This window comes from Chironomus tepperi, unplaced genomic scaffold (assembly GCF_022539635.2).
Source record: "Chironomus tepperi strain 1889 unplaced genomic scaffold, CSIRO-AGI_Ctep_v1 contig_261, whole genome shotgun sequence".
Lineage (NCBI taxonomy): Eukaryota > Metazoa > Arthropoda > Insecta > Diptera > Chironomidae > Chironomus > Chironomus tepperi.
The window spans coordinates 746310-759801 of record NW_027226383.1 but is presented as its reverse complement, the minus strand read 5'-3'; the positions used below and the strand labels follow the sequence as shown (position 1 = coordinate 759801).

Genomic DNA, 13492 nt, shown 5'->3' with positions numbered 1-13492 from the left:
TTGGTACGGAAAAATTTTTTGTATGTTGAGGATGACAGTGAATAATGTGAATTTATCATTAGTATTTTTTAAAAATGAGTGTTGGTAATATAATATGATATGAAGGAGGAATTCAAGAATAGTCTATGTCTTTCTGGTTGAAATCTGTAGTTCAGGTAGGCTTTTTTGTACAGCATCTATTCAAATTTAATTATCAACAAAATAATTTCAATAAAATGCTAAATTTCTTAATTATTTTGGAACTCATAAGACAATATAATTTTTAAGTAATTCTCTACCAGGATGTTCATGGTTAATAATACTTGTCCCAAAAGTACAAAACAGATGGAGCTCGATAGGATTCCTAGAAAATTGATCGTTAAAAGCCATAAAAGTCAAGCTGATGATTGTCAGAACAACTTGTGGATTTATTACCTCATTAAACAGCAAGAAAGTTTCAACAATTTTTGTTCATGAACTCTTCTGAACTGTAATTTTGGTATTAAAAGTTATTAAAGTTACCCGTTTAAGTAATAAGAAATTCAATTTTAAAAATAACATTTTCCTCTTATAAATTTAATCAATCTATATCATTAGACGTCTGCAGCATGATTCTCCTTATATCCATCACTTATATAAATACACATTCATATTGTATGTAATGTTACAATGTATATATTTATATAGAGACGAGAAAAAAAAAGTCAAACTGATGAAGGATGATATGTTCATCGCCATATGTCAGATATATTCATCCATCCATTTAAACACACATATACACACAATATTAACGTATTACAATGATCTGTTCTATATCTCTGAATGTGATTAGATGACAGTTTCATTGCGTCAGCATGAAAATTATTTTCAATTTAGATTGTGTCACATTGAATGAATAAAGAAGTGAGAGAGAAAAGAAATTCTTTTGCTATCATCGCTTGTGTTACTTACACTTTTTTTTTATCTTATAAATTTGCTTTTAGTTCCCCCTTATTCTTATGCTCCCCTTTTATGAATTTTAAATTCCTATTCGCAACAAAAAAGGTGGAAATTGAAATGGAAAATAACAGAAACATATTACAGTTGTAAATTGGCAACGAAAAATTCGCTTTCAATTCATAAATATTTCTTTTTTTTTCTTCTTTGATATCCAGCATATAAAACTTTGTGCGTTTCTATCACTTTCTCTCTCACGTTTTCATGTTTTTTTCTTCTCTAAATTGAATTTCATCGTTGTAGTCATCATTATCATCATCGTCATCAGAATGAATCTCCGTTCTGCTAAAAATTATTCTCAACACATTAAGTAAATATTTATCCATATATACCACATACACACACAAAAAATTATGCCGCTGTAGCAAGAGCTGTATCATGTTCGAGAGAAATAAAAAGAGGAATGTTTGATAAAAATCACGATGGAGTTGGTTAAAACGCTTTTGGTATGGTTTTTGATGGATATAGGACTAGAATCTGCCCTTTTTGAGTTAGACTAACAAATATGCTTAAAAACTTAAGAACCGATGGAATCAATATTATCATATTGACTGCGACAATTGTTTCTCAATTCTACAAATAAGCCTTACTAGTCGACAAGCCAAAAGGATCCAAACAAACTCATTCATTCCACAAAGCTGCATCAGGAAAAAAAAGGACTGAATCAAATTCGAAATGAAATAAGATTCAATTATATGAAATTTCCTTGAGGGCATAGCATATGTATGAGCCAGCAATACACACGCACATAAATAAAAAGCATAAAAAAATACAATGAACTTGTATATAGCTTATAATTTAATATAAACAAAAATAAATGGCCTAACTTGTTCCTTCAACTGAGAATATTGAGTAAGGTTAATGGAGAGCACTCATAATATTATTGAAAAAATATTTTGTGTTACTTTAAGAGCATTGAATCATTTAGTAAACATTTTAGTCATCTCGTGTAGGTGGATTCCATCAAAAATTTAAGAATAAATCATCCGGAAAAACTCTCAGACATCAATTGAATATAAATAAATCTTGTATTCATGATAACAATATTGTTGAGTAAACAAACAAAATTGAAGACGGAAATACGACTAAGTCACAGATGTCATACAATCACAAAACTAATAGCTTGATGTAACATTAGTCACTTAACTCCTTCGTTCGTGTATACAACACAAAATATGTTACCAAATGCAATTAAATCCGGTAAAATCTTCTTCTGACATAAAACTAGGCCAAAAATCATGGGAATTTCCTCGTTATTGTTCAAATGCCACAACTTTATTTTTTTCGAAAAAAAGAACAGCAAATGTTCATTCATGTCAGTTTTGATACAATTACATAAAGATTCAGTCTTTGTTATCTATTTAGCAAGTTGTAAGGCTTTATTTATAAAATGCCTGTCTATTGCTTCCGACGAGAGAATTGTGTTGTGAAGCTTTGCTGAGTAAAATGAATAGGATAATGTGTTTAAGAATTTTTGCAAGTTGTGATTGATATGTGACGCAGTTGGTGATAAAGAATTATGACTACTTTATAGAACAATGAAGATCTTATCTAGGGTTTTAATTGAGTATATTTATAGAATTCGTCAAAAATTTCAGGTCGGCTTACTTAGACGACTATAAAGAACAGACAGAAAAACATATAAAGTCACACTTTCAGCCATCAAGACAGTCTATCAACACAACAACCCCATCACAACTAAAAAGGATTCTATGAAAGCACTTTAAAATATACAAAATAAGACATAAGGCACATTATTTTGAAACCCACACGAATAACAAAAAAATAAAATCTTTTTATTTTCAAACTTAAACTTAAGAGGGAACAAAAATTTTCTCTTCTTTTTTTTCATAATTCGCATTTCCCTTCCTCTATTCATTCCACTTATACATTGTAATCATCCTCCAAAAAGACTTACAAGCCAAAAAATTATGAATCCTTGTTGAACTTGATGAGATGATTATTCAGCATAAAAAAGTATGTATTTTTCCCAAGTCGAGCGAGAAAACGACTACCATACAACAAGGAAATATAGAAAAACAAATGAGAGAGATGCCGAGAGGAAGATGGAAGGAATGGAGGCATGACTGAGATACTTTACAGATAGAGAATGAGACTAAAATGAATGAGTAAGTGAACAGCAAAGCAAGCAAGTAGCAATGCTTACTTATGTAAAATAATAAGAGATCTCATTTGTACTCGAAAAGAATTATGATATTTTCGCAATCGCTCTTTAAAAAAAATTCTCATCTTCCTTTCCACTTGTATTATAATGTACACACACAGTCGGAAGCTGAATGAGCGCAGGCAGCAATCAAAATAAATTTCAAAAAGTTAAAAGCAGTTTGCAGTGTGGTGGTGGAGGTATTGAAGGAGGTGGAGTTGGAATGGAATGAAAGAAAAAAGAAAAATATTCATGAATAATTCCAACATAAAGTTATGAAGGTAAAGAAACATTGAAAGGAGCTGTGTGATGAGTATGAAGGGGGAATATATTAAAATATATATGTATATATACAAAGTATCATAATGAAATCACAAAACTTAAATAAACCTTTTATTGCATTATACATTTTCAAAATTAGGCAGGCAAACGAATGAATGTAAAAGTGAATGGGTTGAAAATGTCTGTACAAATGAATGAATTAAAATGAAAGGGGGGCTACATGGGATATTATCCTAGAGATTGTGCTTGATTTGATGTTTATCGACATGAATATTTTGACACTAGGGCTGCATTAGAGTTTCTAAAGTGAGCACGGCATGATTGAATGATAGCGAATTTTGGTCACAATTATTATTAGTAACTAATTAACATGACCGAATCTAGAGAAAATAATTGTTTGGACAATCACATCCGACACCTATTTGCACACACATACGAATAAGCGAATGATATCTTGACAAAACTCTTATCTCAGTCAACTCGTCTCTCCTTAAATTTTCCCTCTATCAATTTATTCATTTACATTTACCTCTCATTTCAAACATTTTGTGATTGCTCTTAAAATTCCATGTTTTCCCTTTTTGATGTCATCTTGTAATAATATATGCATGACAAATATTGAGACATTTCATAATTTGAATCAGGACATAAGATGATTTCATTCAAATAAATAGAATGTTAAGATATTTGCAAGAACCTAATTTTCTTTTATGATATTTGACATTTTTGGATATTAAGATTATCAATTAATGTTAAGTGGGTTTTGGAGATTGACGAATACCGGAATTCAGTCGAATTAATGCCAAATGAATTGATATTTAACCAAATATATAAAATAAAGTTCGATAACCCATTACCATTGTTAATCCAATATTAAACCATAAAAGTTCGGTCTATAAATAAATTGACCATCGTGTCTACGCAATTACTGAATGACTTCAACTAATGAATGTCAAATTGAATCTAAATTATCACGAATTTATCTTCTTACGCATTTTCACTAAATGACCGTGCAATTTTCTTCTTATTAGACCATCAATTATGCCATCATCCATTCAGCCCTATTTGAAATAACTCTCAATAAAGACGAGAGCAGCAAAAAAAATACGACACAACATAACATTAACTCTCTCATAAATCAGCCAGAGAAAAAAAAAGAGGTTAAGCGATTACATAACACGACGTGGGCACTTCATTTGAAAAGGCACACAAAAAAAAGGGCAATGAAACAGAAATTCCCCATTCTACCCCTATCAAACGTTTGCGCATATTTTGGCGACGGCAATATATTTATGTAAACGACTGATGGTTCTGCTTTGCCAGTCCAAAAATAAACATCAAACAACAATCTTAGTCTCTTTATACTTCAGTTTACACGTTAACATATATTTGTATGGATGGGTGACTTTTGGATGGTAAGAAGCATAAGTATGCAGGGATGGTGAAAGATATTAATCATGTGATAGAAGCGAACACCACAAATAAATTGATATTGAAGATTTCAATGAAATTTGCAACTATATGAATTGCTGAACGAAGAATACGAGTTAATAATGTCTTGAATCTGGAACATTTAAGAACTGCATGCTTTATGGAAATTATGAATTATGAGACATCACAGGCTAAGATTCTCTCCAACTCTGTAACTAAGATTCCACTTATATGCATGTGTATAACAAGAGTTTTCCAGGAGCACCCATTTTGCCTTCATCTTTACTCATGCGAATTTTATTTCAAAAACAATTTTTCCTTCACTTTTTTTTGCTGTTTTGTTGATGGTTCTTAACATATGTACATGTACAAAATATAATACAAATGTACATGTGTATTTTATAAATGTGATAACGTTATATGTGAACTAAAACGTATGAGAAGCTCCCCATTTTTATGCCTTTATATTATATCTTATTCCCAAGTATATTCCATATGACTCTGCACTATACAGCAACATATAGCTTTAAAAACTAAGAAAGTTATGTAAGTGGAAAATGAAAAGCGAAGAAATTTTACATTACATGCCTTCACATCAAAAAATCAAGTCAAATAAGTTGAAAGAATGGTAAAAAGAAGAGAAAAAATTATTAAAGAGAGGAAAAAGAGGAAGAAAAGGTTGAATAATTTTCTTAAAAAGACACAGCACAAAATTTTCTTTTTTAAGAATGAAAAGTCTTTATGAAAATTCAGTCAATGGAAAAAAGTGAAACATCAGTACAGCTAAACGAGATTTTCGCTTTTTGCCTTTATTATACCTTGACTGAATAAAATGAATAAGAAGTAAGCAGGCTTTTGAATTTCATCAAATCACGAGAAATTATGATTATTTTTTTAAATTCATTTATTTGGAAAGCATCAAAGCGACTGTTTTTCATCCAAATAAGATTAAATTACTGACCAGAGTTGAGATCTGGATGGAATCGGGTCTAAATGCTTAGTTGATGGCCTTGAATACATCTAGACAAGATTCTACCTAGCATCATTCATTTCCGTAGCCACAAAATGTGCGTACTTAAAAATGTAAAGATCAGTTCCCTTGCAGAAAACTAATTTCTTTGATGAGCACCATAAAAGAGAAATTTCTTTCATTTTCTTTTTATGCTTTGCAATTTTTCATTTTCCCATACTCCATCCAAATTTTCTTTCCCTTTCTTTTCTTACTTAGAGAAGTAATTAGTCGATGAAAAAAAAGTCTTTATTTTTTTTTTTTGGTGGTGTGTAATTAGTGAGGACGGAGTGGTGTCATTAAGATTTAGTTTTGTGATGTATATACATGCATATATAACCAATATTTTTTCGGTTGTGCCATATGATGAATAAGAGAGAGCATAAAAATAATAGAAACAATGCTTAAATAATGATTCTTTTGGTTAATTACTTTCCTGGTAAGAAATGCTGCTTATACAGCCAGCAGTAAGCTTTTACAATATTCCTTGTATTTTCTTAAGGATGAAGAATGAACGAAGAAAACTTTTCCTTTTTACTACAATTTTTTTTTAATGATGGTAATGACTTATTATAGTTTTATTTCAACAGCTTCGTAATAAGTTTTTCTTTTCTTTCCTTTTATATTGCGTTTGTTACTTTTTCTATGATACTTTAATCGTATAATTTTCTTTGTTTTTCAAAACAGAGCTCGAAGTTGACGATCAAGCTGAATTCGAATTTATAAAAGTCGAGCTCTGCATAAAAATTTTATAATATTATTTGAAAAATAAAATTTTACTAAAAATACATTGACCTTCTTTATCATTAGTCACGAATAAATTATACAGTATGTTTTTATTATTGATTTGTTATGGTACACTATAAGTTTAGACAAATAATATTACGGCAAATAAAAATGTGAAATTTAAAATATTTTTCTTTAGTTATAATTTTAGCATTGGCTATTCAAATTCATAGAACCATTAGCTCTGCAATAGAAAAATATTAAAATTTTAGCTAGTCAAATATTTAAAGTATAAAATGAAATTTCCAATTCTAATCACTGTCGTATTCTTAATTTATCAAGTCAATGCCGGAGGTCCATCATCAGAGACAGCACGTTCACCATTGTGCGTTAGATGTGAAGATGTTTGGACGAAGTTGGTTACACCATCAAGTTCAAATTGTGATGCAAAAGGCAAATTTTTGTGCAATGTATCTGGTACCATAATGGAAACAAAGAAGCACTTTTCAGGATATTGTGCAACTGCCGATGAATTAGCAGATTCAGATACATCAAAACTTTCAGATTTTAAAATTTCATGTGTATCTACTTAACGGCAATTCTTAAATATGTTACAATTAATCCAATAAAACAGCATTAAGAGCTAAATAAATCGTTTGTATGTGTTTTTAAAATCTGATCACAAATTAAGGAACAGAAAATACCCAAAAACTTAATGCACAACTTCTTCTAGTATCATAATATAATAAATCAAAAGACTGAATGAGACGGGAGGAAAGAAAGACCAAAAAAATGTGGCATTAATTAAAATCACCTTTAAGCAATCGTCTAATTAAAGAATGAAGGAAAATGGATGGGATTGAATGTAGTAAAGTAAATCCTTCATCTCGTTCGTTAGTTAAAGAAACCATAGAGGAATTTTATAAATGAAAGTAACGAAGCAAGTAAAAAAAAATCATTTTAATTCATGAGTCATGACAAATACGGAATTACAGAGTAATATGACATAGAAGCAGTTTAACATCAACATGAGCAATTGCATAAATAACACAAAATGTCTATTTTTGCATAAATCAATTTTAATTGAATTCACATTCACATAAATATAGATAGTGAAGAGACAAGTTGATGATATAAACATAAATATTTGATAGGTCATTGATTTGTAATGTTGAAAGGGATTTAAATCAATCTCATTCGAAAAATTGTAATTGAATATTTAATTAAGTTAAGTAAATATGTGTGTAAAACTCTCCATGTATATATACATATGATGTCGACCATATTAAATGCACTTATATTAAGACAAACAAGCACACATGACATGTCTCTGTTTGTTTTTATTTGTCGAGAATTTGACAATAATTTCAACTGAATTATTTGTATACTCGAAAATGAAATGAAAGTGTGGATTGATGTATTATGTATCACTTGAAATTTGAGTATTTAGTCATGTAATCGATTTTAAGGATGGAATTAAGCAATTGAGATGAAAGGTTAGGGTAAGAGGCTACGTCAGCATTGAAGATTTTATCAAGTTCTTCATTATGAACAAATTAAATTTATTTAAATTTCAAGAAATCATTTAAATAAAGAAAAATTTAATTTCTAACAGTAAAAACAAATTTTAATTTATTTTTAGCAATTTTTAATTTATTTTGTCTATTTATCTACCTTAGCACAACTTCATAACCTTTCTCTGTTTAACTTCCTTTTTATTTGATTTGACATCATCAGAGTTGAAGCTGACAATAAAACTTGTCTAATTCGATTACAAAACGTTCGCACATAACACTTTCTAGCGTTAGACGGTAAAGAGTAAAAAACTTTATCATCATCATTGTCATTGTAGTTTTCATTAACTTTTGATGTCTTTTAAAATTAAAGAAGTAATTTTATACGAAGGTGAATTAAAAATATTCACACGTCGATGTTGTTGAAAGTTTAAATTGTGAAGCTTCAGAAATCAATTTAAATTTGTAGTATAAACACACTAATGAATAGTTTTAATTATATGATTTGTTGTTAAATATGCAGTAATTTATGGTTGTAGATCAGAAGCTTAGTGAATAATGTTTTTAATTGAAATGTAAAACATATGCTACTAATTAAATAGTTAACAAAATTACTAGTTATTAAAAATTTATCGATGAATGAAATAATTAAAATTTGTGGCGATTAATACATTACACGAAGAATATCTATTGTAAAATTGAAGCATTTAAATATAATTATAAGTTATTCTTAATCGTAATAAAACATGTTTTAATTTATTAAGTATCAATTAATTTTTCAATTATTTATTCTGAAGTGTTAAAAAAGAAATTTGTCAATTTTCGACTTTGCAAGAAATTAAGAGATTTCTCTGCAATTGTATTCTCTCATAATTGCACGCATAACAAGCGACTACTATAAAGAAAGCAATGATGTAGGTATTATACTACATTTACTTTTAACTTTGCCTTTTTCCATTCAGTTTTACGTTCATGCCCACTCTTAATTACGTTTTATGCGAACGTTGCACTGATTACGTTTACTTTTGAATTTCTTTACTGATGCTTATTTGCTCATTATCAGTATAGCAAGCATAATTTTCATTTCTACACTACTGACTTATATACTTTCATGGTGAATCAATGGACTGAATTATTTACTTTAAATGGTGTTATGCCCGAGCAACATAATAAGATTTCGGAAGGTTTAAACTAAATTTAGAATTATTTTGACAAGAATTTTAACTCATTTTTGAATTTCTTGCAATGTCGCTACTTTGATTATTTCAATTTAACCAAAAAATCTTTAACCCGTATGGATCAACGATATCATCATCGCAACAATACCGAGACATGTATAAATTTTCATGTAAATAACTTTTCTGAGCTTTTCAACAGACCTCTATTGAAATTACATCATATTTGTATTTTATGGTTAATTGCGTACATACAACGCAAAGTTAGAGCAAAAAATTATTAAAAAGTTTTATTTTCATTCAAACTTCTGTATGGACAACAGACAGTCGAGTGCAGTTAAAATAAAAAATAAAAATAAATAATAACAAAAAATGGATATAACAAAAGTAATGCAAAATGAATACAAAGCAGCTGACACAGCATCAGAATCAAATCGTCAATATAAATTTAAATTGTTGCAAATTATATTTAAAGTGATTGAATTGATAATACTTGACTATCTCAAGTTCTTCACAAGTTTCTTCAAAAAAACAAAACAACCTGATAACATTGCAAACCAATTGGCATTAGTGACAGGTGGTGGAAATGGTTTGGGTAGAGCACTTTGCTATCGACTAGCACGAGAGAAATGTGATCTTGCAATTGTTGATATTGATTATAATGCAGCACAACGTACAGCAAATGATATTAGTGAGGAATTTAATGTGAAGTGTAAGGCGTATCAGTGCGATATTTCAAATAATTTAGCAATTTTGAAATTGAAGGATGACATTGAGAGTGAAATGCGGAGTGTTGACATTCTGGTGAATAATGCGGGACTATTGTATGTGACAAATTTCATGACATCTAAAATTGATGATATTCAGAAAACAGTTCAAGTGAATTTAACGTCACACATTATGGTAAGAAAATTGCTGAATTTGAACATTTTGATTGCCATAAATTTAATTTTGTGTGGATATCTTATCAATTTATTTTTGGTATGTAGATGACACGAATATTCCTTAATGGAATGATTGAAAGACAAAATGGAAGAATTTTAACAATTTGTTCAATGGCCAGCCTTTTTACCTCACCAGCATTGACTGTTTATTGTGCCACAAAAATGGGATTGAGTGGATTTATGCAAGCCCTTTCAGATGAGCTTTATATCAATAATTATCATAAATTTATAAAACTAACATCAATTTATCCAGATTTTATAAATACAAGACAAGAAGTTTCAGAATTGCTTGATCAAATGAAACATTTCTTGCCAAGACTCACGCCAGAAAAAGTTGCTAATGTAGCTGTTAGCGGAATGTTAAAAAATAAGCAAGATATTATCGTTAGTGAATTTAAATTATTATTCAGTAATGCAAGGTAAAAAAAAAAAATCACGATTGTTTAACTCGCGCAGTGAAAAGAGTGAATAATTTTACTTATTAATGAATTTTTATCTTTCCAGTTACGTACCAAAGAACGTAAAAAAATACATTGTAACAAAAGTATTGAATTTTGATGCAATTTACAAACAAAAATAATTCCGAAGTTTTAAAGTAAACAGATTCAATTACTTTGTTTATTGATTAAGTTTATAAACATATAAATGTAAAATTCAATTAGCTTCAATCAATGCAGATAAAGTATTAAAACATAATAGATTGTATCTTCGAAACAAGTGTCTGGGATCAAAGGTTATCGATTTTCGCAAACATCAATGCCATCAAAATGTTTCTCATCATCATCAAGATTCATTTAAGTAATCGTTTAAATTAAAGAAAAAATAATAAAAGGGATAAATAAATTGCAGATTACTTTTTTTTATATCTGTCTACATTTTTCAGTACTATGTGTAACATTTTTATTGTATTTTATTGCTAGCTGTCGACAGTAAAAGATGAAAATGAAAATTTTAAATTCAATTTGTGTCGCTTTCTTGCTTTCCTTCAATTTTAGATCTAGCGAAAGAAGGCGAGATGGGAAAAAAAACTCAAATAAAAAAATGCAAAATAAAATTTTTTTAGGATGAATTGCAAATGACTTTGACGCAATTATACAATTTTATTCGCTCTGTCATTAGCAACAAGACAAGAAAAAGGGGAGAAAATCAAGAAAAAAAAAGTTGCAAAAGTCAACGAAAATTAAATTGACTTAATCGAAAATTTAAATAAACGATCACTTAATGAAGTTTTTTTATTCTATTTCGCTACCTCAAAGAGTAGACGAGGCAGGCAAGGATTTAACAACGATGATGACCAAATAAAAAAGAGATGAGAAATAAAGTTGTCGAGAATTATGTATAACATTGAACTTAGGCCATTATGAACATGTCTGATGACTATTTCCATTTCACTTTAGTGTATGACACTGTACTATCTGTTCAGTTATAGGATAGACAGTCATGCACAACAAGTATCCACCTTCTTACCTTTCCTGCTTCATTTTCACCCAAACATCCCCATATTCTACACTTTTTATTCATTCACAAAGAGATAAAACATACATTTATGTATGTATAGCTGCAAACATACACGATACACGAACACTTTACAGTAAATCGATAGACACTCGACACCAGGTGCAGACGTTGCAATTAAAATTAAATTTTTCACAATTGTTAAATCCCATAAATCAGAAACATTGATATATTTGACATCGATTAACCTTCCACATTAATCATCAGATGACTCTCTGTAGTCCACTATTATATCCCCCTTTCCTATATATGTATATGCCGTATTGCACATTATAGAATTGTAGCTACACCATAAATTCTTGTATGACTGAGAGCTTTTTTCCTGCAACATAGTATTTAATTTTCCAATCATGAAAAAAAAAATGTTGATGGATTGATTTATGTTTTTGTCGTATTGAAAGTGATTAAGGATTTTTAATGAAAAATAGTTTCGGAGGTGATTTTTACAGTGATTATGATGAGATTATTATTGAATACTTGTGGATAGGTTGTATAAAATAATTTTATATTATGTTTGAAGTGTGTTGCTAGGTTTCTACCAAACGCCTTCCATCTGACTCGATTGCTGACCTTATCACAAAGTTTTTAACAATTTGCATCTAACTGACATTTTTTTAAAACCTTCCTACGCATTTTGAGGTGTTTCAAGAATTTACATAACTAGAAACTTGAATTAAGTCCATCAAAATATTCTAAAACGATTTGCAACTTGCTTTCGATAATCGAATATAAGATTACAAATCAAATTCTCGTCCATGCTGATTTCATATCGTTAAAGTTATTATCTATTGCAACTCATCATAAGGAAATTAATTAAAAACTTTATCTGTTAATTTTACACTGCATAATTGAATTAATTTTTTTCATCTTTTTTTACATTGTTCTATCAAGTCTACATTGTATAATCATTATAAATGCTACTGCAACATTGTTTCAAGTTCAAGTTTATTTTCTGAGCTCTTCAATTAATATATGAGGAAAGGTGAGAAAATACAGTAAAAATAATGAGAGATAATTGATAAAAAATTGGAAATAAACCGTTGACATGCACATAACATTCTTGTTCGATGAAGCCAACAAGACACCAGAAACTGGTTTAATAATAATTTTTTTTTTTTTGCATTATTTAAATAAATTATAATAAAAATAATTGTTGATAAGTGGCAATTTTCCTTACTAAACCTTCAAGCCATGCGAGATGCAGAACAAGGTAAACGAACTAAACAAGTTTATTATCTTGTATTTTGACTGATGATTCTATTCCAGTTTCTGTCAATGTCATTTCGCTTTGCAATTTTTGTTGTTGTTTGAAGCTGAGTTCAACGATCGAAACTTTAAACATTAGTTGGTGTTGCAGTGTTTTGTAACGATTAGTATTGTTGCCATAAAGCTCAAAGTCCTTCTGTATGCTACTATGCTACGTAATAATTTGGTTCCAACAGTCAGTGTCAAATGGAGTTTCATGTAAGTTCCATTAATAATTAAAATTTACCATTACTACAAAAATCAAACAATCATAAGATTTTCATTAATTTCCTTTAAGCTTAATCTAACGACTGTTTTATATCCACTTAATTAGCAAAATCCAAATGAGCTTATTCCTACATATGTTCTCAATAATATTAATAATAACAGAGCTTTTATTCTCATTATTGTGTTTAGGTTGCACAAAATAATGCTGTTGTAAATGAAAACATCCTACAACAAGCACAGAAAGCAAAAAAATCGTAAATTATTTAAACATGTGTGGCATAAAA

At 29.2% G+C, this 13492-nt stretch overlaps 2 protein-coding genes across 2 annotated transcripts in view; one reads left to right on the top strand and one right to left on the bottom strand.

The window, feature by feature from the left end:
- bru3 (bruno 3) overlaps nucleotides 1–13492 on the bottom strand; it is a 286566-nt gene that overhangs the window by 261327 nt on the left and 11747 nt on the right. The window lies entirely within an intron of this gene.
- On the top strand, nucleotides 9649–10643 carry LOC139091794 (estradiol 17-beta-dehydrogenase 11-like). Its single transcript, XM_070642002.1, has 2 exons — nucleotides 9649–10179; nucleotides 10266–10643. The coding sequence occupies exons 1-2, from the start codon at nucleotides 9649–9651 to the stop codon at nucleotides 10641–10643; spliced, it is 909 nt and encodes a 302-aa protein (XP_070498103.1).